The sequence below is a fragment of the Phalacrocorax carbo genome, chromosome 7, assembly GCF_963921805.1.
Source record: "Phalacrocorax carbo chromosome 7, bPhaCar2.1, whole genome shotgun sequence".
NCBI lineage: Eukaryota > Metazoa > Chordata > Aves > Suliformes > Phalacrocoracidae > Phalacrocorax > Phalacrocorax carbo.
Genome location: NC_087519.1, coordinates 24,987,861 through 25,014,051, shown reverse-complemented (window position 1 = coordinate 25,014,051; position 26,191 = coordinate 24,987,861). Strand labels below are relative to the sequence as shown.

The following is a 26,191-nucleotide window of genomic DNA, read 5'->3' as shown; positions in this document are numbered from 1 at the left end:
CTAGATTTACTGGCTCTCATTCCTGTGAATGGAAATGAGCTTCATTTGTCTACTGCATTTCAAGCACCGAAACTAAACTTGCAAACATACAGCTACATCAGATCTTCCCTTGCTAAACACCGTAGAAAATCCCCAACACACCTGAAACTTCGACACACCCATACATGGCCGTGAGCCAGACCCTATCATGTCTGGGCTGCACTGTCAAAGCAGTCAGCAATCAAACCACTCCCCAGACAAAACTTTCTTCTTCCTCATACTCCCTCCATTCCCAGTTTCTGGACTTGACCCAGAATTACACCAAACCTGACTTCACTGCACATGATCTCACTCGGTACCAGGACAACAGGCTAGTTTCAGCATCATTCAAATCTTCACCTAACAGGACACATGAGCCAGTCACAGCACAAGCATAGGTGCTGTGCTCCATAACAATCTGCCTGTATGTTCTGGCAGGAGGGCACCACACAGAAGAGAGGTAGTCCAGTAGGACACAGCTACTGCACCAACAGCTGCTCTAGCACGGGAAAACACCTGCCTTGCTGGCAAGTCGGGCTGCATTCCCAGCCTTCTGCCTTCTGGGCTGTCCGAATGAGTAGGATGTACTGCAGCCCTGAGCCACAATCAAGCACCTCCAGAAAGATGCGACAGACACGGTGGGAACCTAAGGGCTCTAAGACAAGTTGTTAGCAGAACTGTGCATTTTAACTCTCCTGAGAAATGCATTCTGGAATTGTTGGCTCTACAGCAAGCTGAATTATAAAGTGCTTTAATCACACAAATGAAACCTTTTCCACTGCAGGAATCCTTTAAGAGTTCCTTTCTGGCTTTCTCTCACCATCTGTCAGCAGGAGCTCTTTGTGCACTATTCCACACACAATGTTAGGAAATGTTAGGAAAACAGCAAATATGGAAGATCATATCATTTCATCAAGTTCTTTGTACTGAATTCCAGTACAATGTCTTCCCGAGCAACAGTTTCAATTCTTCCCAAAGCCTTTACAGATGATAGTCTTGCACATTCCCCAGAGCGTCAGTAATTTGCATCCTTGTTTGCCCTCCATTTCAGATACTTCCATAAAGTGTGAAGCATTTCAGGATCATAGTGTCCACAAAAATGCAGAAGAAGTGACAGTTTTTGGTTCTCTTTACACAGAGGTCAAGAAACATGAGTTAGCAGATATTTTATTCACCTTTTTTTTTTTAGCCACTAGATCTGTGAAACAAGTTAACAAAATCCTGGTGGAAATCCTCCTTCAGGGCACAGAAGCAAGATAAACCAGGAAGAATGCCACGGAGCAGTCAATGAAATGGACACACAAGGTATGCCTAAAAACATCCACGCTAGATGCTCAGAAAGATCCATGCAAGTCTGGTCAACCACTTGATGAACAGGACTTGGTGTGGTGCAGGATAATTACCTGAAAACAAGACATTTCTCTGCACTGACACAGTCTGCTTGGATAGAAACAACAGAGGACTCAACTGGCATCAAAGTTGCAATTCACAAGTCTGAACTTAATTTATTTCAGGGCCTTGCGATGATACCCTACTAATTTCCAGCTTTTGTGGAAGATAAAGCGTTACAAAACTCCATTCCTTTTTGCACTAGGCTTTTTGATATTGTTGCCCAGGATAGTAAACCAACAGTGTCTTTTTAAGAGAAAGGCTGAATATAGTCCTTTTTGGGTAGAATTGGTTAACAAAATGCCAAACATTCTTTTCTTCTGGCATCACAAGGCAGCCTTCCTCTCAGACACTTACTCCGAGGTCATTAGAGTGTTTATGAAGAGAGAGGTATGACTAATTCATCCACAGATGTCAAATAAGTGGAATGCCTAGGAGCAAATGGTAATGGTGTAAATTTGATCTCCAGCCCAGCAATTTTAATATTCAGAACAACCTGAAACAGGTACGTAAGAGGTTCTAACTGATCTCCTTCCTCATTCCTTGCTGAAGAGCCAAGACAGCCAGGGAGTAAGTTCCAACTACTCTGTTCAGAAAAGGAGACGCTTCTGTAGACAATCCACTGTCACTATAACTAGGACAAATGGAATCTATAAGAATGTTACCCCAAAAGGTGTGGACTAAATACAAGAAAAGTGCTGGAAATTGGCAGGATACCAAATGAAAGAAGTAAAGAAAGGGCAGGAGTCTAACGAAAGAAGAGAAAAATCTACTGAATAGCACAGAGACAATCAGAAGAAAATGTATGAAGAATGGTATGAGTGGGCAAAAATGACTGGAAAGGAAATATTCATGTAAGTGCACGCAAAATTGGATGAGACATCCATTCGGAGAAAAAGGTTAAAAGAGATACACATACACAGTTATTTATTTACCCATACACAGTTATATAGAAAATCTGCATATATAAAAACTTTTAGCTGCATAGCCATATAGAAGCAATGCACTGCAATTCCTCCAAAATAATGTGATAGCTGGGGTTTATTAAGCAGATTTAAAGTGAAATAGAACTTGTTCCAGCAGGTGAGCACATAAGTCAACATGCTGCCTAAAATACTCATTAGAGTAACATTCCTTCTAGCACTGTCAATGGCAAAACAATGTACAAAGGACATTTTCAATGTGGGTAGTTAGGGTTATAATGATTTGTCATGGTTTTAGCTGGGATAGAGTTAATTTTCTTCACTGCAGCTGGCATAGCACTGTGCTTTGGACTTATTATGAAAAAAATGTTGAGATAACACACGGAAGTTTCCGTTGTTGCCGGGTAGTGCTTGTACTAGTCAAGGACTTTTCTAGCCTCTCATGCTCTGCCCGGTGCACAAGAAGCTGGGAGGGGAGGGGGCACAGCTAAGAGAGCAGATTCAAACTGGCCAAAGGGATAGTCCATATCATGTAACGTCATGCCCAGTGTGTTACTGGGGAGGAGCTGGCCGGGGGAGGGAGGGAGCAATCACGGCTCAGGGACAGGCAGCGTCAGTCGGCGGGTGGCAAGTGGTTGTATCGTTCGTGTTTCTGTGGTTTTTTTCCTTTTTTTTTCTTTCCCTTCCTTTTCCATTTTATTATATTAACATTGTCATTATTATCATAATCATTATAATTATTATTTTATTGTAATTATTAAACTATGCTTATCTCAACCCACAAGTTCTTTTGCTCTTCTGATTCCCTTCCCCCATCCCACAGGGGTGGGGGGGAGTGAGCGAGCGGCTGCGTGGTGTCTAGTTGCCGACTGAGGCTGAACCACGACATGATTTTAAATATTATTTATGAAACTACTGTAATCTTTTTTTTTTTCCAAGCCTAGTCTTCCTTTTTCTTCCTACACATGAATGTATAATAAAAAGGTTTGAGAAGACCACTGGCACTAATCCACACATTTCTGAATACAAAGCTTAGAATATGTTTACTCAGTTTTGTGGGTGTTTTACAGTCAGTTTTGATATGCTATGTCAATCCCCGTCACAATTAGCATTCTCTTTGTGTATATGCACAGAACTAACAAATCTGGAAGATTTTTTTGTAAGAAGTTTTCCGGTAAATATTTCATTGTACAACTCTTAGTGCAATTCTTTTCCAGCACTCCTTTCCAGAACTGGATTTGCATTCAACAAGAGTAGTCTTCCACACCAGACAGAAAGGATGCTGTTCTGAAAAAAAACCACCATCAGTACAAACAAAAAGGTCTTCTTTCAAAAATTGGGTCTGACATATCAAGATGCTTCCTTGCCTCTTCTCTCGCTACAGCCTAAATGTACCAGTTCCACACTAAATAATTCAGATAAATGAAACAAACATGCTTTAAAACCATATATGAAGGGTGACAACATGCACAGGTGTGTGGAGTGGTCTGACCGCATCACATGTCCCTGCCAGCAGTGCAAAGCAACCCAATACCGCAATCTAAAGTGAGCTGTCCAGAGCAGGGCACATGCAAAAGCAACACATTCCAAATTTAAAGGACAGCTATAAAAATCTTCTGGTATTAACAGTTAGCTCAGGAATCCAAAAACAATGAGACAGGCAGGTGCTCTTAATCTATAATAGCCATAGGGGTTGTTGAAGTCGTTCCACAGGAAGATGAGCCCTAAATTATTTTGGAATATCCAGAACAGATATTAAACACCCTTTCGTTCTCTCCAGAGAGGAAGTGTGATTTACTGGAGAAAACAATGACCCTTAACACTTAAAGCACCACCTAACAACAAGTACCTTCATCCTATGCTAACATAATAACTAAAGGACATGCAAGTTTGGCAAGTGCTGCAGAAAAAGCAAGATCTCATAGGTAGGACTTTGGCAGCTCTGGGAACACCCATAGGGAAATGCACTGTACCAGTACACTTGGAGCATCCAATACTTAATGACCGTATTTTATGCAGGTTCATCAATGTGTTCTCTTTCAGCCACATCTGCATTTCTCATTTATATTTAAAACATATCACCACAAACAACCTAGTATTTCCAGGGTTGATGATAATAAAGAATCATAACAAAAAAAGAGTGTATTTCAGTATTTTTATTATAGTCTTGGCTAATGGCAGTACATAAACCGAAATAGAACAGATTTTTGTACAAAGAGCAAGTCATTTTTGCTACCTGCTATAAAGCTTTGCAAATTCAAAAGTATTTTGACTCCTAAAATAAAAACCATTACAATACTGTAACAGAAAAACAACTGTGGCCAGTTCAGGAAGCCATGAATCAACATCTACCTTTTGTCTCCAAATCTTTCTTCTACCCAAGTCTTTCTTCTACCAGTAGTTGAGTTTGTCTGAAACAGAATCTGAGAAAGGTAGTCTCACTTTTCATTTCTTACCATGAAACCACTAATTGCAAGACCATCACAAGAAGAGTGAAGGAGAAGAGATTTGGGAAGAAGAAGCAATTGGCTGTCTTAAGTATTTGGGTTAAAATGGCAAGTCCCATAAACTTGCTTTTTCCTATTAAAAAAACAAACAAACAACCACCAACCAACCAAACAACACAACAACTCAAACCAACCCACAAATACTTCTCCTGCTAGAATTTGCATATCAAAAATTATTTGCCTAAGAATCAAACAGAACACTTTATCCTGATCAAATATTTTAATAGATACATATTTCAGAGAGTAAGACATTGCCTAACATAATTCCACAGGTAGTGGCCAAATAGCACTAAATGCATGGACAATCTACTTTTGTCCCCATGTTAAAAAAATACAGGAAAAAACTACCAAACCAACATACACAGAGTTACATGTACAACTAGTCCCCCTTTGCATAACATTTTAGATTTCACATTTTTTCTTCAAGTACGGGTTCATAATACTACTACAGCTTACCATACCACACCAAGCTTACAGATGAAAACGTGAACGTCCCACAGTTGCTCTCCTTGGCAAAGAGGACAGTGTCTGAAGCATGCTGTGTTCAAAACATTTAATAGATGCCAGACAAATAGCTTAGAAGTGGACAAATGCTGCATTATCAGAAAAAAAAAAACAACCACCCAGACTTGTGGCAACTGTAGAACAGCATGGGACTTCACAAAGTATTCAATGACTTAAGGTTATAGTAAGTTCTTTTGGTAAATTTATGACAACTGATTCATAAAAAGATATCAAAAGATTTAGAAATAAATAAGGTGTTGTGGAGTGTTTTCTGACAATAATGCCACATTAGTTTTTTCGAAAGAACGTGTAGAAACAAAGACGACAAGAACTTGGAAGTGCATGTTTGCGCCATTTAAGTTTTATAGATAAATACTTGACAAAATGGGACTTAACATCTCTGTGCATCTCAACATAGAAAAAAACTCTCATTTTCACTTTGTCAAGGTTAGAGAAGCTCAAATGAATTGTTCAAAACTTTTACAGTAATTGCTTTTGAGAAGAAAACTGGAGCTCCCTAGCAAAGGCTACGACGCAGGATTTTACATCACATTTTTAGAAAGATTCAAATATAAAACAATTCATCAACAGTAGTTTCAGACAGGTAAAAATTTCAGTTGCTTAGCAGGTTTATATTTAATCTAGCCACTTGAAGCACCACTGGAGTTATACACTAGCTGTAGAAATCCTATTAATTGTTTCAAAGAAACATTAAAAAAAATTATAAAAGTCACAGCTGCACCTGAGGTCAAAGAAGAGAAAAAAGTTGCAATTCTATCTATTTATTAGCTGTTCAGATAATGTTTTGTAACAGATCATATTAGGAAATCTGATTGCTGGCTCTATCAGAAGTAGTAGAAAAAACAACCATGGCGTATTACTGCTTATGCTATCAGCTATTATCTATGTAGCTGTATAACACAGCTGTTATGTACTGCAAATACAATACCAAACATGACATGTACTAGAAGTCCAGCCATGCTAAAAACCAGTCTCCTTTACTATCAATGTTAAGGAAAGTGACCTTGGCCTAATATAAAAAAAAAAAACACCACAAAACAAACAAGAAAAGGTGTCACTTACCAGAGTCACTTCCAAAGTAATACTGCTAGCTCCATCTTGGAGCAAGACCTTAAAATACAGTTTGCATTGATCCTGTCAGGGACAGATCACTAAAAAAAAGAAGGGAGCTAGTATATATTTTATACTACAATTAACAGTTTGCAATGCCCTAAAAATTGTATAAAAATATTTATTAGGAATTATAGAATATCTTATACATTTAGATATAGGGAACACCCACGCATAGCAAACTACTCTTTGGGGTCTACCTCATTGAACAGTATCAGAATTATTCAAGTTTATTTGGTTACAGTAATGCCAGAAAATAGCAGGACTGATTTGTGCTAGCCTACAAGAAACTCTTAAAAGTTATCTGCAATAGAGTAAGAGGTTTTAGGCAAACAATAAAGAATATATACCCCTCAAGATTAAATCAGAAGGAAATAATGACTGTCATATAAAATACAGTATGCCTCTTGAAAAGGCATTTCCTCTTCTTTCTTTTGTTAAGACACAAGGCATGCTTGAATTTTAATTTGATGCTTGCAGAAGCCAAGGATATTATTTGCCCTGAGCAGAGACAGAAAAAGCGCTGATGGTGTCAGACACACACCTGTAAACACTGCAAAAAATATAAAATTAACCTTGCAGAGATCCCTAGTGAGGTGACTGTTACATGCCATTGACACTGACAGCTGTTTATTTCTACATGTAAAAGTTAAAAGCAGGGAGCTACTAAGCCGTGTTAAAAAAAAAATTATTATCTAACACCCTATCAGGCTAGAAAAGTTCCAATGTCTATTTTGTATCCCTAATACAATGGGAAATTGAAAATAAGCTCAATATATGGATTACCAAACAAAGTCAAAGGTGTATAATATATAAAATACCAACTGACTACATGTTATGAAATACCTATAACAAGAGTTACCACCATGCATTTCCATGTTAAACTCTAAAGCAAAGGCCGTGTCACATGTTGAGTACAAGGCATCCTTTCTGGTTTAACACTGCTGTAATTCAACTCCAGAATGTCTCCTCTAAGTCAGGGTATAAAGTAATCTAAAAACAAGACAGAAAAAATACAGTCTAACATCAGCTATCTTCTTACAGTTAGAAACCCAAAAAACAGCAAACATTTTAAAAGTCACAATGAAACTATGACTTCATCATGGGTTTGAGAATCACCTGTTTACATAATTTCAAAGACACCTTACACGCACACACACACTCTCTAATATTTAGTTTGGCTCCAAGCCATTTCACTTCACAAACAGTAGTTAAACCTTAAAAATTAAAACTAAGATTGAAACCTATGCAAACCCATCTTGTAAACATTTTCCAGAACTTCTTAATATCAACTACAATAATGAGGAGTTAAAAGAAAATCCCTTTAAGTGGCTATTTGAACATCTTACCAAAGACTTTATACATGGTGTCCGTGAACTGCACTGCTATCTCCTTCTCCACTTTGCATCTGCATCTGCATCTGTGCCTGCATTCTTGCAATCATCTCCTGCATGCGACGAAGCTGGAAAAGTAGCACAGAAGAATCCTTTAGCCTAACCTTACCTCAGAATATGACTGCCACCACACTATTAATTATTTATATTAAAGAGGGAACATATATCTGCATTATCTTTATCTGATGGGTAACAGTCTCGGGTTACAGCATCTTCTACTGCTCTTCCTCATCCATTAAGAGGTTGGAAATGTACTGGCTGAAATAAGCAGGCATTATTATTGTAATTTGGAATTAGATTTTAAGCATCCCTAAATGGAAGTCTTTGTCGCCTCTGAAGTTAAATGCATAAAAATGGTGGTACTGAAGTGCTGAACACACACAGTTACTGAAGTTTATCACCAAAAGAAAAGCAGCTTATGTCCCCTCCAAAATACACCTCTATCTGTCACTAAAAAAAATTGTCAGGATTACTTCCCAACTCCCTTACTAGTGATGTCTAGGTGCAAGCAAGTATTACAGGCAAATCATCCCAGGAGACATAAGCATTATTAAAAATGGCTGAAGCTCAATTTTAGAGAACTGCAACATTTAAACACAGGGTAATCATGTAACTCAGCTACTAGGATTAATTCAGCCATGATGTATGTACAAGATTTCAATTCTTTTATTGTACCCAACTCTGACAGGTGGGAAGTCAACCTCATGACTGAAATATGTTTGGGTGTCCTCACCTTTGTGCACCTACACTTTAAAGTCGAACTAAACTGTTAAGCTTCACAATTAAAAGTTAAACCTGGGAAATGTTTACACTATTATTTTTCATATACCCTGAAACAATGACCCTTTTCACTTTTACTCAAGTTACCTTTTGGGACTTGGGTAGCCACTAAGACCACTAGTTAAAGACTAAGCACCTGCTTATGCTAGAGCAGTCCAAAAAGTCCATCTAATTCAGGCTTCTCTCCAATACTGGCTATTAGCAAATGTATGGAAAAGCCTCACAGCCAGGTACACACACCAGGATTTCCTGACATACACTCTCAAACTCTAGAATAATCTAAATTCTGAACTTGCTAAACCAAAAAATTCTACCTTTGTGTTTAGCCAGCACATTCATGGAGAAAGTAAAACTCTCCAGTCTCTCAGCATTTTTGAGCTTATCTGCATTCTTGCTATGCACAAAATTCCACGCTAATGAGTTCCACAATTTACAGACTATCTTAAAAGTATCCTTTTTAGTTGAAATCAGCCACTTATTAATCTCATTAAACGTGACCTGTTTCTCGTATAGTAGATTCCCATTCATCCTGCCACCTAGGATTACATAAGCCCCTTACTATATCCTTCCCCTCTGTCATCTACTTCCCAACAAGAACATTAACCTAATCCCCCCTTGTACAGGACCTGCTTCAGCTTTCCACTTCAGCCCTTCCTCCCACTTTTTGCTATTCACTCTTATTTTTTCTAGTCTCAGCTGTATCCTTTTTGGATTAGGACAATGAAAACAGTGTTAGAGCTATACATTATGGATTTATCATAGTGGCAGAATGAGAATTTCTGTTTCGTTCTTTATTCCTGACAATTCCTAGCATTGTTCCCTCCTTTGCTGCAGAGCTGAACTGACTTTCTGCCAGTCTGCAACTGCTAACTTTACTCATGTGAGGATGACTCTCCCCTCCCCACACAATGTGCATCACTGATTCGTACAGCTGAATCAGGCATTTTACCAGATTCCACCTGTTCCAACAAATCAGCATCCTGAGACTCCCCTACTCTTCATTCTGTTTTGTTACTGCACTTTGAATAACTTTATATTAGCAAATTCTGTCTTTTCCTTTACAAATTACTGAGATCATATAAATCATCTGACCTAAAGTAGTGATACATTAATAAAAATTCCCCCATCACAAGAGTATAGAGTTCTGTCATCTTACTTCAGCTTCTTTTTCAAGCAGAATCTGGTCTTTATTTACTTCTTCATCTTCTATTTTCCTAAAATAAGATGAATGCTGTTCAATAATGTGCATACATTCCATATTTTGAACTTCCAGACAATGCTTTGTTGACAAAAATCAAGGCTTTTATGAAACTGACATATGTGTTCTAATACAAACGAATTTCATTGAAACATGTTCTCCATGTAGCTGCAATTCATGTTTTTATTTTTAAGACATCAGTTTATCCATTACTCCTTCATAAAGTTATGCCCAGAACAAGTATAAACCAGTCCGGCTATGACTTTAAAACATCACAGATCTTTGCATGTAGGTATCAGTAAAAACTATTTCTGAATGGTATCCAAGTATAGCAGTTTACCTGAGCATAATATTATCTTAACTGATTGCAATGTGAGTACCACACAGATATAGTAAATTCAGAAATACTGCAAACACATACTCAATTCTTCTTTCATTGGTGCAATAAATCAATACAACTAAAGCAAAATATAAGTTCAAGGTATCACAGAATCATAGAACATCTAATGCTAGACAAGATGTCAACAAAAATATGAAGCAACATATAAAATCACCAGTGCTCTAAGAAATTCTGTATCTGGAAGCCTCCAGGCAGAACCTTCCTTTAATGCAGTTCTATCCCTGCTCTAACTTCAGGAACCACATTTGCTACCAAGCATCTAAAAGGCTCATAACCAAAACCAGAGAAGTAAAACAACCACTGTACATATCCAAGATCCTTCCAACTGCAGGAACCCTTTATCCTCTGCTCCACTTAAGACTTTGAAGTTAGATTGTTTTTTTTAAGTCCAAAATATTTCTTTTGTATAAGATATTGAAGTATAGTACAAACATTGATTACTCCTGACAAAATTAGGGAAATGCTTTCAATCAGTATATCAGCAAACTCTTGCTTAATTGGGACATTGCAGTTTTACATTGAGAAACCAAACATAAGAATATTTTTATGAACCATATTTTCAAGATTACCTACCACTTTGGCAATAGATTTCTCCTATCCCATGCTGCAATGGGAAAGACCTGCTAACAGATCTAGTCACACAAGTGCCATCAAAAGCGCAAAGCAAACAACCTGCGGCTTGTTATAAGGTTAACAGAGAACGAAACAGTAAAAAAAAAAATCTTCTGTGCCCAAAAGCCTCTAAGAATGTTACGGAATATAGCCAAATGCTGCCAGTGGGGTAGGTGCAAGTTTGAAATAAATTCACATGCAAACTACCTGCACTTACAGTAAACTTAACTACATTCTAGCAGCACTTCAGAAGTGTGAAAACAAAGACATATAGACCACTTAACTAGTTAAGATACAAAACCATGTTTTAGCTTCACAAAGAAATATACCCCAACTTAACAGCGACTTACTGTCACGTCATTGGCAGAGAAAATTTTAAATCCTCTAAAAAATTGGTAAACATTATTTTAACTCTGCATGACCTTAGGTTATATTACTTCTAAGACCTCTGCACATACCTGTTAGAAAACAGGCACCAGAACTTGGCAAAACACACCATTTTTTAGCTTCAACTTCGGAAGGTAAGATTTAAAAGTCAGGGGAAAAGAGCATGTCATCTTCTCTGAAGGGAAAACTGGACTTGTAGGCCAATGCTAGAGATCGGGACAAACTCTTTTGCCTGAAAACTGACTAGACATGTGACAAAACCTATGTCAGCAGCATGATGGAAAAAGCTTTGCAAAATACATCAAACCCACTGAAGTGTGCTATTATGAAACCCTCTAGTGGTTGACATAAGAGCAGCAGCTGAAAAATCTAAACCAGGAAACACCCAGTTTTCAACAAGAACTGACAAACTCAACTTCACAAACCCTGCTATTTTAATGAAAAATGAGGTGTCCTGCCTGTCTCTTACCAGGAAAGCTGTGCCCTGCCCACCACAGCTCAAAACAGGATTGAAAGACATTATCCTGTGACTGCTATGCAAAGAAAATTATTTCTTTATACCGTGTTTAATAAAGGACTGCAGAGGTCTTGAGCCTCTCTTTCTAAAGACACAGTCCAAATATTCCAGTAGTTAATTCTGGAAAAAACCCTTTAATGTATCAGCACTGACATAACATGCAGATTTTTGAAGACAGCATTTATCATAGACCTCTGCCCTACTTATTTACCTCAAATGTTTCAATCCAAGTGTGTTCAAGTCTTAAAACAAAGCAGAGACCTATCTACACCCTTTTAATGTCACAACTGTCTCTTCAGATTTATGCAGTACTTTTTCTTACGTTCAGTGTAAGCTGATCGACTGAACTTGGTGTTGACTGGAGCTGTAGAGCTGTCTGTGATCTACCAAGTCCTCACAAGTAAATGGTAGGAGAGACACCGAGAGAGAGAGACACCAAAAAGTAAATTCAGAAAAGGAAGAAACAGCATGTAACCATAAGATAACAACCTGCCACCTCGTTTGAGCCTCTCAGAGCGGAAGTTCTCATAGTGAAGATCCTGGGTCACCTCCTGAAGATCTTGCATATGGGTGCTGGAGGAAGAACAATAATTAAAACATACCTGTGTCACATCAGCTCGCTTAACCAAGTCTCACATTCAGCACTGTATTGGGTCAACATGTTCAGCGTGTACACCCATTTAACCAGCTAATTTAAGTTAAATCAGTGCAATAAAAGACACACAGAGACACCACCTCAGACCCTGAGGCCTGACATAAGCCATCCTCTTGGGTGAAGCATTTGGTAAAGCAGTGCTGGGCAGGGGAAGCATAGTAAAGCCTGAAAAAAATCAACCAGTGGACTTTTGAAGTCTACTCCTTTGCAGACATGTATCTAGATATAGATATATTTAAATAAGCACAAGGTGTGAAGCAACCTGTTTTATGTTCTTGGGGATTCTGGATAGCAAGACAACACTGTGTTCAACAAAATAATTAGACAAAGATTATTTTCACAGAATCATTGAGTAATTCAGGTTGGAAAGAAGCTATGGAGCCTATGTGGTCCAGTTCCTGCCTAGACCTATCCCAGCTAGGTCACGCTTGCTCTTAGCCTTCTCCAGACAAATTCTGAATGTCTCAAAGGATTCCACAACTGCTCCAAACCCCCATTACAGTAGTTGAGTATCTTCCTGGTAATTGATTTTTAAACTACCATTTAACTGATATTTTCTAACTTACATTAACATGGTCCTCAGCTTCAGGAAGTCATTATGTTCTGGATTCTCCACTTCAACTACACCCCATGGGTAGAGTCGACCTCTAACTTTTTTACCTTTGGCTTCAATGAGTTGATTGGATCCCACTACACAAAATGGAATGCTGGCCTGAAAGCCAAAATGGCAAAAATTACTAATAATGAACCAGAACAAACAACTCCAAGAACAACTCTTGTTCTGCTCAGCACTGCATATGACGGAAATAAGTTTGTAATGCTTTTAATTTGAAGCTGTAAAAAAAAAAATAAGTCATTGTTACTACCACCTTTCAGAATGAGAAGGATGGGCACAGACACACAGCGACTCACTCAAGGTCTCATTGCAGGTCACGGTATGTATCTTGTTCTAAAGCCCTCTGAGCAGGCCGAAAAGACACAGTATATTATCCACGTATGTAACCTATGAAGCCAGTCATACCTTCAGGAGTCTGGTCTGTTCTTTAAAATCTTCATCCTCATCTGATTCAGCATCTGGCAGGTGATAGATCTTGATGCCATGCTCTTCTATTTCATCCAGAATCTGAGATTTATAATACAAGAAATTGAGATAATATCCATGTAAGGCCAGTACTTTTAAAACTTAAGGTAAAATTAATCAGTTATACACCATCTCTTGAGAAATTTGGGCCTTACTGATCCAAATTACTTGGCAAGTATTTGTTTTAAACACCATATTTCTTCGTGATATTCAACAACTACTTGCCACACGGTTTCAGACAAACAATAGCGTTTCAAATAAACACTGTCCTCTGTGGATTACACATAAGAAATTGAGCTTTTTTTAAACCTTTGTAATATTATTTTTATTATCTAGCATTGACTTAATTGCTTTGAACAGTCTAAAACTCCTTGCACTTGCCTCTGAATTAATATCGGTGGTAGGGGTAGGAGTGTTTAAAAGCCTAACTGAACTACAGACATAACAAGTAGTTTTTTCTGTCTTCATGACTGCTAAGAATGGCATCTGCAGCTGGATGCCATTTGCCATAAACCCAAATTTTGCTCTTTAAAATAAATTTTTTTAAAAAAATCTTTATTTCTGCAGAATTCTAGCACAATATGTATATCAAAGTAAAGCATACTTCTCTATTTTTATTGCAAGTGAAAAAATCACAGATAAGGTTTTAAATAAAACAGCTACAACTGGATCAAGTGTGGCCTCTGGCAAGTTAACTCTACACTTCTTTCTAAATTTCATAGTTGTTATTAACTCATGATGGTTTGTTGCATTTCCCCCCCACCTTTAGCAAATACTGAAGTCCTGCTTTTCAATCATCAGAATTCTGAGTGGGTAAAAAAATATATACACATTATAGATGGAGATACTATCTCAGCTTTGGGGCTGATTAAACAGGTAAGAAAGCAGTTACCATTAGCAAATGCATTTAAATATTTTTCCAAAGTTTCAAAATTCACTCATAATGTAATTGTAACTGTAGTCAATCTGACATTTCACACACAACATTTTAAGGACAATTTCTGGGTTAAATACATAATAGAAGAATTTACAAGCTACCAAACTACACATTAAATAATGTTACACTGTGCATGAAATTATATTTTTCTTGTCTAGGACAGCACGATATTGAATGAGAACACCCCTCTCTTCAGTAACCATGCTGCTATAACCTAAGTTACAATATTTCTCAGCAAGCCAGAAAAATACTTACCCTTTTCTTTAGTCTTTCTCGCTCTTTCAGAGAAAGCGTATCAGCTTTTGCAATCACTGGTACAATATTTACTTTATTGTGTATGGCCTTCATAAACTCAACATCCAGAGGCTTAAGGCTAAAATTAAAATGTGGAAAAATTTTAATCTAAATTACCCAAAGGCTTAGGGCTAAGATTAAAATGTAGAAAAAGTTTAATTTATTTTTTATCTAAATTACCAATTTATTTTACACCAATACAGATCTCTCTCTTTAAGCAGAGAAAAAGAACACAGCCAATTAATTCCAGCTGTCCTACTACTTAAGTAATAGCAATCTGATTTTAAAAATTTAAGTCAACAACCACAAACCAACGCCCTGAAGTAAAATAAAGTTAGGGAGAAACACCTACCCGTGACCAAATGGTGAAATGAAATAGAAGCAGCAATGAACCCGGTTATCGATGATATGCCTTCTGTTCAAACCACTCTCATCATGCAGATATCGCTCAAACTGCTCATCAATGTAAGAGATTATGGTCTTAAAACTGTAAAACAAAAATGGATTCAAGAAATCATGTTCATTCCCAAATGGTCATTAATTTTAGTGATGTTTCAAAGGTAATATTAAAACACCAAAACATCCTGTTGATGTACAAAAATTAATTTAGTGGTGCTGTAAGACTGTAAGAGTAGAAGAGCACATATATTAAAATTTTACTTGAATTCTGGAATAACGAACTACTATGCATATCTTTTATTTTATATTAAAAGTAAAATATACACGCATATAACACCATTTTAACTTGTACAGCAAGCTTCTCTTGGGTTAGCATTCATCTTTTGACTAGTATTAATTACACATGCTCAGGATAATCTAAGCTTCTTGTTCCAAATTGATTTAAAAATCACAGAATGGTTTGGGTTGGAAGGGATCTTTTAAGATCACCTAGTCCAACCCCCCTGCTCTGGGCAGGGACACCTTTCACTGGAAAGGTTGCTCAAAACACGGTCCAACCTGACCATAAGCACTTCCAGGGATGAGGCATCCACAGTTTCTCTGGGCAACCTGTTCCAGCATCTCACCACCATCACTGTGAAAAACTTCCTTATGTCCACTCTATATCTACCCTCTTTCCATTTAAAACCATTGCCCCTTGCCCTGCCACTACAGACCCTGGTAATAAGTCTCTCTCCATCTTTCCTATAAGCCCCTCATATATTGAAAGGCCTTAGTAAGGTCTTCCTGGAGCCTTCTCTTCTCTAGGCTGAACAACTCCAACTTTCTCAGCCTTTTCTCACTGCTGATCCAGCCCTTGGATCATTTTCATGGCCCTCATCTGGACCCACTCTAACAGGTCCATGTCTGTCTTGTGCTGGGAGCCCAGAGCTGGATGCAGTGCTCCAAGGTGGGGTCTTACCAGAGCAGTGTAGAGAGGCAGAATCCCTTCCCTCGACCTGCTGGCCACGCTCCTTTTGATGCAGCCCAGGATAAAAACGGCTTTCAGGGATGCAAGTGCACATTGCCAGCTCATGTCCAATTTTTTCTCCACCAGTATCCCCAAATCCTTCTCTGCAGGGCTGCTCTCAACCCATTCATCTCCCAGTCTACATTGAGGACTTCCCCAACCCATGTGCAAGACCCTGCACTTGGCCTTGTTGAACTTCATAAGGTTTGCATGCATCTACTCCTCCAGCCCATCAAGGTCTCTCTGGGTGACATCCCTTTACCTCTAGTGAATCAACTGTACCACTCAGCTTGGTGTCAGCAATTCCACTATATCATTGATGAAGATATTAAATAGTATTGGTTCCACTATGGACTGCTGAGGGACACCACTCTTTACTGGTTTCCACTTAGACTTTGAGCCACTGACTGTAACTTTTTGGACATGGCCATCCAGCCAATTCTTTATCCATCCAACAGCCTGATCATCAAACCCTTATGTCTCCAATTTAGTGGCAAGTATGTTATGGGGACCATATGAAAGGCCTAACAGAATCAGTAGATAACATCAATAGTTCTTCCTTTATCTACTCCATTGTGGAACACCACCAATTAGTCAGGCATGATTTGCCCTCAGTGAAGCCATATTGGTGGTATCTAATCACCTTCCTGTCTTCCATATGTTTCAACATATCTTCCAGGAAGATCTGTCCATGATCTTACTGGACATGGAGGGGAGGCTGACTGGTCAGTAGTTCCCAGGGTCCTCCTTTTTGAAAATGGACATGATATTTCCCTTTTTCCAGTCACTGGGGACTTTGCCTGACTGCCATGATTTTTGAAATACAATGGAGAGTGGCTTGGCAACTACATCTGCCACAGATAACCCAACAAGATGGGATGCATCTTGTCCGGTCCCATGGAGGGGCAGTCCAAATCCCTTATCAAGTTCAAGTTCCTCAGGTGGTCTCGAACCTGATCTTAACTTATGATGAGAGGGACTTTATATCCCCAGTCCCTGCCTTGAGTTTTAAGGGCTTGAGACATGTGGGGAGAGGGATTAACATTGAAAACTGATCGCCATTGATCTCAAGATTATTGTTTAGTATTTATTATAATGTAAGTTTCTCAAAAAAAAAAAACCACCAAAAACATCAAACCCAAAGATGATGAAAATGCACTTAAAAATGAAGCACAGAATCTGAGAATGCTCAAATGAATGTGGACAAGATCTAAAGGTGGATTTTTACTTGCACTAAAGACCAGATGACTTATTTTCTCAGAGTATTGCTGAACTTCTTGTGCACCAGTGGTTCCATTGCGTCCTGACTATTAAAAAAGTCAAGGTCACTGTTCACTTAAAACTCTTCCAAACTTAAGTTAACTAAGAAAAAAAAAAATCTGTGCCACAAGATTTATTTCAAGTTGTGTGTAAGTTACTGATGACTCTTTACATGTATCTGAATGAACTCGTAACACCTAAATTAAGCTTCCTCAGAATTAGAACACATGCCAGTCTCTCCAAAAAATCACACCTGCAATTCAGTACTTCACATAACACACCAAAAAAAGTAAGATAATGACTGTTAAGTCATTATCTTAACAAGTCTTAACCTTGAATCACGTGTGGAATGGAAGTGTTTAATAGCTAGGGTTGCCACATGGGCCATCCTACTTTGAACTTTGAATGATATACATATCATTATTAATGCAGCCCCACTTCAGTTACTTATTCCCACGCCCCCAGGACCAATATGAAAGGGATGTCAGTCTTCATACACAGATCAATATTATACTCTGTTTACATACCAGTCTCGACAATTGATAGCATCCCCATATCCTGGTGTATCTACAACTGTCAGACGCAGTTTCACACCTCTCTCTTCAATTTCAACTGTTGAGGCTTCGATCTGCACAGTGCGTTCAATCTTCTCTAAAAGTCAATAAACTTGATCTTTCAGAATAGTATTTATAAGACATTTTGAGATAAGCTCAAAAGATTAATTGGCAGATGCAACCATATAAATGTTATTCCACAGATCACCTTCTAAGGCCTGATAACTTAACAGCAAGACTCAGTATTTAAGTTCGTCAGATTTTGTTAGAAGAGACTGACAAAAAACTGTAGGTAATCAGATATTTGGAGAACAATACTAAATTATACATAATGGATTTTTTTTCCTAAGGTTGAAAGTGATAACTAATTATTCAGCTAACATTACAAATTATTAAAGCAAGTCATTCAACAATTAGCAAAGAGGGGAAAAAACCAGCACCTTCCTCTATTTTCTTAAAATATTCTCTTCTGTTGGATTATTGTATACCTTGGTTAACAGAATAAAAAAGGGACAAGACACTGAAGAAAAGGAGGTGAAGTTCACGTTCACTAAATATCAATCCAAAGCAAAAGAAGCAAGTTGCAAGTCCAAGCAGGCATAAACAATGCAGATGTTTAGAACTGCAATATATTAAAAATTAAAGGAAGTTTCTGATTGGTTTAGTTGATTGCTTATCTTGCTGTGACACAATGACCTTTTTTTATGTCATCAAAAGAAGGGATCAACTTTCTAGGTGCTAGTATGAATGCACCCAAGGACTAAACAAAGACTCTGTATACATCCTGGGTACAGAGGGAACAAATTCTATAAAACAGTTCAAGTATAAGGAAATACATTAGAAACTACTACAATTAGAAATCACTGCTGGCTGTTACCAAAATCCAAAGGTAAAAGCATTCGACTCCAAAAATCATCGAGAACAGAGAAACTAGAACAAAGGTGTGTTTACCAGCAGCTCCTGGGATTATCCGTTCTGGGTAGAGATCTGTCAAGAAGAGGCTGTTTATCAATGTAGATTTTCCCAACCCAGATTCACCTGTGATTCAATGTAAAGACAAATTCAACATATTTACATAACTAATTTCAACTCTATCCAGACAGTATCATCTGACTATACATCTTTTTTTATGTTAAATTTAAATCTTTTAATTTAAAAATTCACAGCTTACAATTTTGTATTAGAAAAGTTTGCATTAGGCTGAACAATTTTCACATCTCAGCTTTATTACACACTTTCTCAGAGCTTTCACTGATGATTTGTAATCAAATCTGCTAGTCAATTGGAGTTCTGATCAATTTATAATTAAAAATTCCCGTTTCAGGTCTCTCGATTTTTTAAGGCATGCTTTTCTGCTATCACTCCAGAATGTGAAAGTTCATACACAGTTGAGAAGCTAGATCCTGCCTAGCTATATCAATTGATACATTGAAAAAGGCATTGCTGAACTTCTGCACAGCCAGCCATCATGAAGTATGATTTATTTCTGGTTTTTATGCTAATGTGGCAAACAGGAACCCAAGGGAAGAGGAATATGACATGGCTACTGAGCATACACACAGAGCAATTTTTTCACTGATGGAACTGGGGATTACCAAAGTGTACCATAAATATACTTTTGTTCTAGGGCTATTGACCAAGCCATGAGGAAAGTTCAAAAGCAAACTAATTAGCTAAAGATCTTAATCAAAACAAATGTTCATGGCATAAAAAAGACCAGCAACTCAAAACACTCCGTACTTGAATTCACTGAACAAATCCTTTTCTAGAATTTTGGTTTTGTTTCAGGTGTTGGTAGAATTAATTAAAAAATTTAGAAGTTAAAAATGATGGGCCACATGATTCCTCTAAGTTACACAAACTATTCTGCAACAGGAGCCTGACAAAAATATCTGAACAAAAGAAAAAAGAGGTGGAATTATTTTTTAAATAAATATTTGACTAGGAGATGCCAATTTTTAATGCCTTATAGAATGTATCTCCCAAGATCAGATTTTATGAGTGCAGCCTTCACCAGCAAGAGACATGCAGGCAGAGTAAGTCAACAGTCACATGGCATCATGTCAGCAAAACCAAAAAAGCATGATTTTAACCAGTGGCACATTCCATACTTTCAGTCTGGGTAAATATTACATGTAAACCAAATCAGTTTTCATAGCCACTGTCAAGTATTAATGAAAAGAGTAGCTATTCTAACTACTGGCCACAGTAGTCAGAGTTTAGCAACTCTCACGTGAAATAACTATTAAGTCATGGCTTAATAATGGGAACAACCATGGAACTGTTAATAAATACAAGTGGTTAGGATTTCTTTAGAAGCAACACAGCCAAGCAGCCAAATTGTTACAAACTCAAGCTGGTATTTTCACATACTACAATAAACAATAGCAGAAAAAACAATGAGAAGAACAAAAACTATTGATTAGGGCTGACTCAGTGCAGACAGCCTTTAAATAAACATTCTCCTGCTCAGAAATTAAGCAGCATGGCAACTTAATGAAGAATAATAGTCCAATACAGACACTGAGATATAACCAACAGGAGAACATACTTAAACCCCATACATATTTCAAGAGAAAGAATTCACATTCCAAACTGTTGAAATAATCAACAATTTAAAGCACACTTTATTTTATCTTACACTGACTGCCTCCCTCTGCTAAGTTTACTTTAAAGTAATCACTCCATATTTTCAACGCAATTACTTCTCTCCAAGTTCTCTTCCTGTAGTTTTCATTTATCCCTTAGAATACTGGCAGACAATGACTGTAACGTTAAATTTTACTCTGAGACATAGGTGGGATTAATTGCCTTTCTGTTACTCTGACACCATGTAATCTTCCCCGTTTTTTATTTTACAAGAAGCTAGAAACAACTGTTTGGTCTATATGCCAGAACGGCTTCAAACAGCAATATTTGCTATTAATATCAAAGAGATCTGGAACTTAAGCTTAGCTGCAGCAGAGGAAGCACATCTTTTATTTCTCAGAACAGATTTTTAGGATCACTGAACAGTAAATTCTGAATAGTTACAGGAGATATAATTTGGACCATCTGCTTATAGTTTGGCTTTACCCTCAGATTTTATAAGATATCCAATATGATATTATCCTAAGCAAATCTAATGAAAGATACAGTAAACATCTATGATAAAATTCTAAGACGACAAAAATAATGGCCAACTCTGTCCAACACCGAACTACAAATGACAGACACAGGATAAAAGCAATGCTAGGGCTGTCATTTGGCAAAATTAATGAAAGGTTTGAGGACAGACTCTTTCTGTAACTACTGGAACTCAAAACAATTAAGAACTTAAAACACCTCCTGTCATACACCAGCTCACTTCTCCTGCTCATTTCCGCTGTGATCTCTCTCAGACAGATCTAACATACAAATGAGATTTACTTCTTGTGACGCCAGGTAATAAAGAACCTAATTCTATTAGGGTTACTTTTTGCAAAAGCCTATTTTAAAAGCAAGAATTACAGCGTTCAAACACGAAAATCTCAGAAGTTACAGCTTCCAAGCAGTGTGACCAGAAGAGATATAAAAGATGCCCAAGCCTGATTTGGGAGCCTACTTAATTTGCAAAAATACAACCGACTTCTCAGAGGAACAAGGTATTTCTGCAGACACAATGGATTTTTAATTTCCATTCCAGATACCAAAGGAGATTCTCAATGAAATATCATACAGAATTAAACTTTAAATTATAACTGCTAACAGAAAATCAAGATAAATTTCAAAAGTAACAGCTCACATCAAAACCAGCTAATCCAATTCTCATTCTTCTCTTATAAGAGCATTTAAAAAGGGTGGAAAGATCAGAGTTCATATTCTTTTGAGCTACAGAAATATACAGAACATTTTAAATAGAATAGTCTCCTTAATACTATTCTCTTAATCAAAACACACAAGCCACCAAAGACACTATTCAAATGCAAAAACAGTTTTAAACTGTATTTTAAATGCAATGCTTGAATCCTGTAAGACAGAAGAGAAGGAGGGAAGTAACAATGACTGGACTTCACCACAAAATTTCTTCACCCACAAACTTATTAATGTATTCAAACATGGTTTGTGGCGTGGAAAACAACTGCTGCATGAATTAATAAACTATAAAAGAAAGTTAACTGCTACAGTACAGAAGGGCGTTCTGATGCAAGCTGAAGCCTTACAATAGTGGAAGTAATATTAATTTTAATTCAAAATTGCCTGTGAGCAAGTACTGATTTTGAGAAAGACCATGAAACGTTTCCTTACCAACCACCATAAGAGTAAATTCAAACCCCTTTTTCACAGACTTCCGGTGAACCTGATTGGGAAGGTTTGCAAATCCAACATAGCCAGGGGTTTCTGGATTGGTAAACTGAGCAGGCTGTTGCTAAAAATAAAATAAAATAAGACAATAATAAGCAACCACTCAAGACATACTTGTTTGTGTAACTGCTTTCCTCAGCTTTTTCAAATGGTTTGAAGCCACATGACATACAGAGAGTAAACTACACAGGTGTTCCTACTACTCAACAGCTTCACCATGAAGTACAGAACAACTGCATTTCACCTAGAGTTTAAAAAAAACCCAAAGTCATTTATTCAGCTATCCAGCAAGATCACCATAAGAAGAAAGAAACAAACCCCCAAACTTTTCTTTATTGAAGTTTGAAGCGCATTCAGTAATCACACACTTTTTAAACAGTGTCTTCACACACATTTAAAATGAAAAAGCTTTTGTCCAATGCTTACAGACTTAAATAGAAAGGTGGAGATTTCTAATCTGTTTTTAGCACATCCAAATGAAAACACTGAACAACTCAGGAAGTGACAGCTGGAAGTCCTCTTCAGAGATCTCTTCTAAAGGGCACGGGATTTACACAACAGCGTTTCAAATGCCCACTGCTACAAATGCTGCAGAGAAATCTTTAGTTCCCCTCTTCAAGCACACCACTTGAGTACCCTTTATCATTCATTTCACTCCAATAAGCTAACATGGATGTTATACCCATTATACCATAGGCATGAGACCAAGAACTAGATGAATCCCAGCATGTCAATGGTATTCTAAATTACCACATGGTTTATGAAGGATTTTTCCAGAAGATCAGTTGGCTCTATTAGTAAATGAATAAATTAAATCTAAGAACATCCTTTTCTTAAATGATTCTGGCTCAAAACACAGTAGCAGAATGGAAGCTTCAATGAAAATGTACCAGGGAGCTTGTGTGCAACTCAATGACCAAAACTAAATCCTTCCAAGAGTATTTGTCAACTGCAGAGGTTTATACTTGTAAGAAACTACTTTAATATATGCTTTACATCAGTCAATCTTTCAATATTATATTTTCTAAATGTGGACTCTCTCTTATTTATGACCCATAAATTTAGCATACACATCACCATCAAACATGATGCAAGTTACACGTTCTGCCCTTTTAAAATATTTAATATTTTTAAATATTTATCTGATTCACATTGTTACATTGGAAGACAGAAATTTTATTCTTACCTTGGACATTTTTATGGAAGGTCAGGAACAAATCTGGAAAATTAATAATGTTTTTCAGCTTATTAAAAATCATACAAGAAAAAAAAACCAAAACACAAAACAATATAATACCCACTGTTGCACACTATATTTAAAAAGAAGCATTCTTGATTTGATGTCCAAATTTTGAAACAGTGTTGATTGTTTCACAGAGGTCAAGTATTTGACTCTTCGGTATTAACGAGGGGCAGAATCTTCAGCAACCATTACTCCTATTAACATCATCAGACAATAAATTCAAGCAACATGAATGTGGGGTACTAAAAGGCACTAGATGTACAACAAACCATTTTGAAGCCTGAAAAAGCAAAGTTCACATCCTTTCCGGAAACTAACCAAACCAAATACACTGCTTAAAGACATCTCACTATTTACAGGAAACAGTTTTTTCAAAGCTCAGAAAAAGAACTTGTGTATTTTTTTCTTTTTAAGCCTCTTTCCCCTCGACATTTCCTTTCATGCTTGAGTGTTATGTAAAGAGCTGACAGCTTCAAAATGAAACATTTTCTCCTCCCCTTTCGTCTGGATGCTTGCAAACTCAGTCATTTTAACTTCTGTCGCCAAGTAAAATTTTCACACACAGCTGTATCACTTTGAGATACAAAACAGACAAGGGGAAAAAAAATATCTCATCTAACACCTCTATGCAAAAAAATCTCCTGATGAACAAAGACCTGTCAACAGAATTGAACTTCTATTGCACTAACTTGCATTAGTTCAAGAAAAGAAAGGCTAAATTTACTATGGCAATATTAAAACGGCTATAATTTACTATGGCAATATAAAAACGGCTATAATTTACTATGGCAATATAAAAACGTCAACATATGCTGTATCTTCAAGTGATGAGAGCTCCAAGGGTTCTAGTCCCTCCCCTGGGTTGCCCTCTAACCAAACAGGTGTCTGTTGCCACTCACAAAGCCCGCATATCTTAGCCACCTTTCACCTATCTAGCTCACTCCCACTTTGACTTAATGGATTTGAAATGATCACTGCCTGATTCTGTCCATCTTCCAAGCAGATTTTTGTCAGTGAGTTCAGCTTCATGTGAAATGACACCAAATTGCTACAGGTTACAGCACCCTTCAGCCTATTCCTCCCATCAAAAAGACACCTCCAAGTCAAAGCAAACTGCCAAGAGCCAGCCAGACAGGAGCCCAACCTTTTTTGTGCAAAGTTAAAGGCAAAGTTGTTTTCAAATTTGTGATGATTTCTGGCTGCTCTGGCATTTGCTTCTCAAAGCTACTGTATATGTACATATATACAAGCACAACCTCTTTCAGGTTTATTAAGGTGCAACTTCTTAGCTCACCATGATTACTTAGAAGTTACCAAGCTGCTTCCCTCTCCCCCCTCCCCAATACAGAAGAGGTCAGTTTTAGGAAGGCTTTTTGATGGCAAGGATGAGACTAAAGGTGCTAAACATTGAACCAATCTGGTGTTGTTTCACATAAATCTGGCATCCTGATTACACACACGGAATAAAAAATGGATAACATGCTTCTCAAGTGGAATTTCATGCTAAAAATAAAAACCAGTATCTGCAATGTCTGTATTACAGTCAATAAGCTGGTCTATGGCCACTACTGAGGAGGTTATCTGAGACACTTTTATCATCATCAAGATTGCTCTGATAGCAACTCCTCCAAGACTGTTTCCTGCCGAATGATGTCATTGATCCCTGCTTAACCATTCTCTGTGAGAGAATTTCAGTGCCAAACAAAACTGGATCCTGCTAGAACACAGAAGAACATTCTTTTAATTCACAAGGCTTGTCTGTCACCCAACTATTTCTCAGGCTACGACCGAAGCAAAGTTTCTCACAGCTACCAAGAAATGAAGGAGAGTTATTTATGCAGATTGTTGCAGTTATATGACGTTTTAGTATACGGACCAAGCACAGAAATCTTTCACGAAAGATCTTTCCCATAGCATTCCCTTCGGGGCAGCAGCTGAGCGCTCAGGAGCACGCAGCCTCGGAGCAGTCCAGATTTTCCTCTGGAGCTGGGCGATCCCGTTTCTTTCCCTCCGGTTTCAACAACCTGGCTGGAGTTTTCCACAAGAGCGCCTTCTGAAGCGTGGCGTGCAAAGGGCACTGGAACGACCCCTTCACTCCCTATGGAAAGGGGGAACCGCGCCCCCGAAACCCTCGGGGGGAGGCAGTGCCGTGTCTGACCGCTCCGACCCCCCCTCCGGCTGCTGGCGGCTCTACAGCCGGCGCCACCGCCCCGCCCCACAGCTCCCATCCGCCCGCTTCCTCCTCACCAGCATCCCCCGCCCCAGCACCCCTCCTGGCCGCCCCGCCGCCCTCCCTCCCTCTCTCATCCCCAGCCCGCCAAGTGCGTCCCGCGGTGAGCGCCCAGAGCAGCTTCCCGGAGAGCCCTGGAGGAGCCCGGGAAGGGGCTGATCCTTCACCGCCCCTCCATAGAGGGGCCGCGCAGACGGACCCCCGGCCTCGCCGAGGGAGGAGAGAAGGGAAGGGCAGCGCCCCTTACCTTATGTTGCCTCAGCGCCCCTGCCCTGCCCCCCACTCCCCTCCCCTCCGGGCCCCTCACCTGCCGGCCCGCGCCTCACGCAGCCAACGACCACAACCGCCACTCCCGCGCGCGCGCACCCTGAGGGGGAACGGGAGGAGCCGCGGCGCCCCTCCCCGCCCTCATGCCCCCGCCCCCGGGGCGGTGCCGGGAGGTGCGG

General features: G+C 38.5%; 1 protein-coding gene across 2 annotated transcripts; it reads right to left on the bottom strand.

Annotated features, from left to right (window-relative positions):
* Positions 1 to 4,471: 4,471 nt before the first annotated feature.
* On the bottom strand, positions 4,472 to 26,166 carry SEPTIN2 (septin 2). Of its 2 annotated transcripts, none has more exons than XM_064457038.1 (13): positions 26,053 to 26,166; positions 23,459 to 23,491; positions 22,216 to 22,336; positions 18,901 to 18,987; positions 17,923 to 18,046; positions 15,080 to 15,214; positions 14,689 to 14,806; positions 13,437 to 13,538; positions 12,982 to 13,127; positions 12,250 to 12,333; positions 9,803 to 9,860; positions 7,822 to 7,934; positions 4,472 to 7,465 (listed from the first exon to the last, which is right to left on the bottom strand). In XM_064457038.1, exons 2-12 carry the CDS (start codon positions 23,465 to 23,467, stop codon positions 7,830 to 7,832), a joined length of 1,089 nt encoding a protein of 362 aa, XP_064313108.1. In that variant the 5' UTR covers positions 23,468 to 23,491; positions 26,053 to 26,166; the 3' UTR covers positions 4,472 to 7,465; positions 7,822 to 7,829. The 2 variants fall into 2 exon arrangements, with proteins under 2 accessions (XP_064313108.1, XP_064313109.1); XM_064457039.1 differs by lacking the exon at positions 26,053 to 26,166 and adding an exon at positions 25,392 to 25,544.
* Between the last annotated feature and the right edge of the window lie 25 nt (positions 26,167 to 26,191).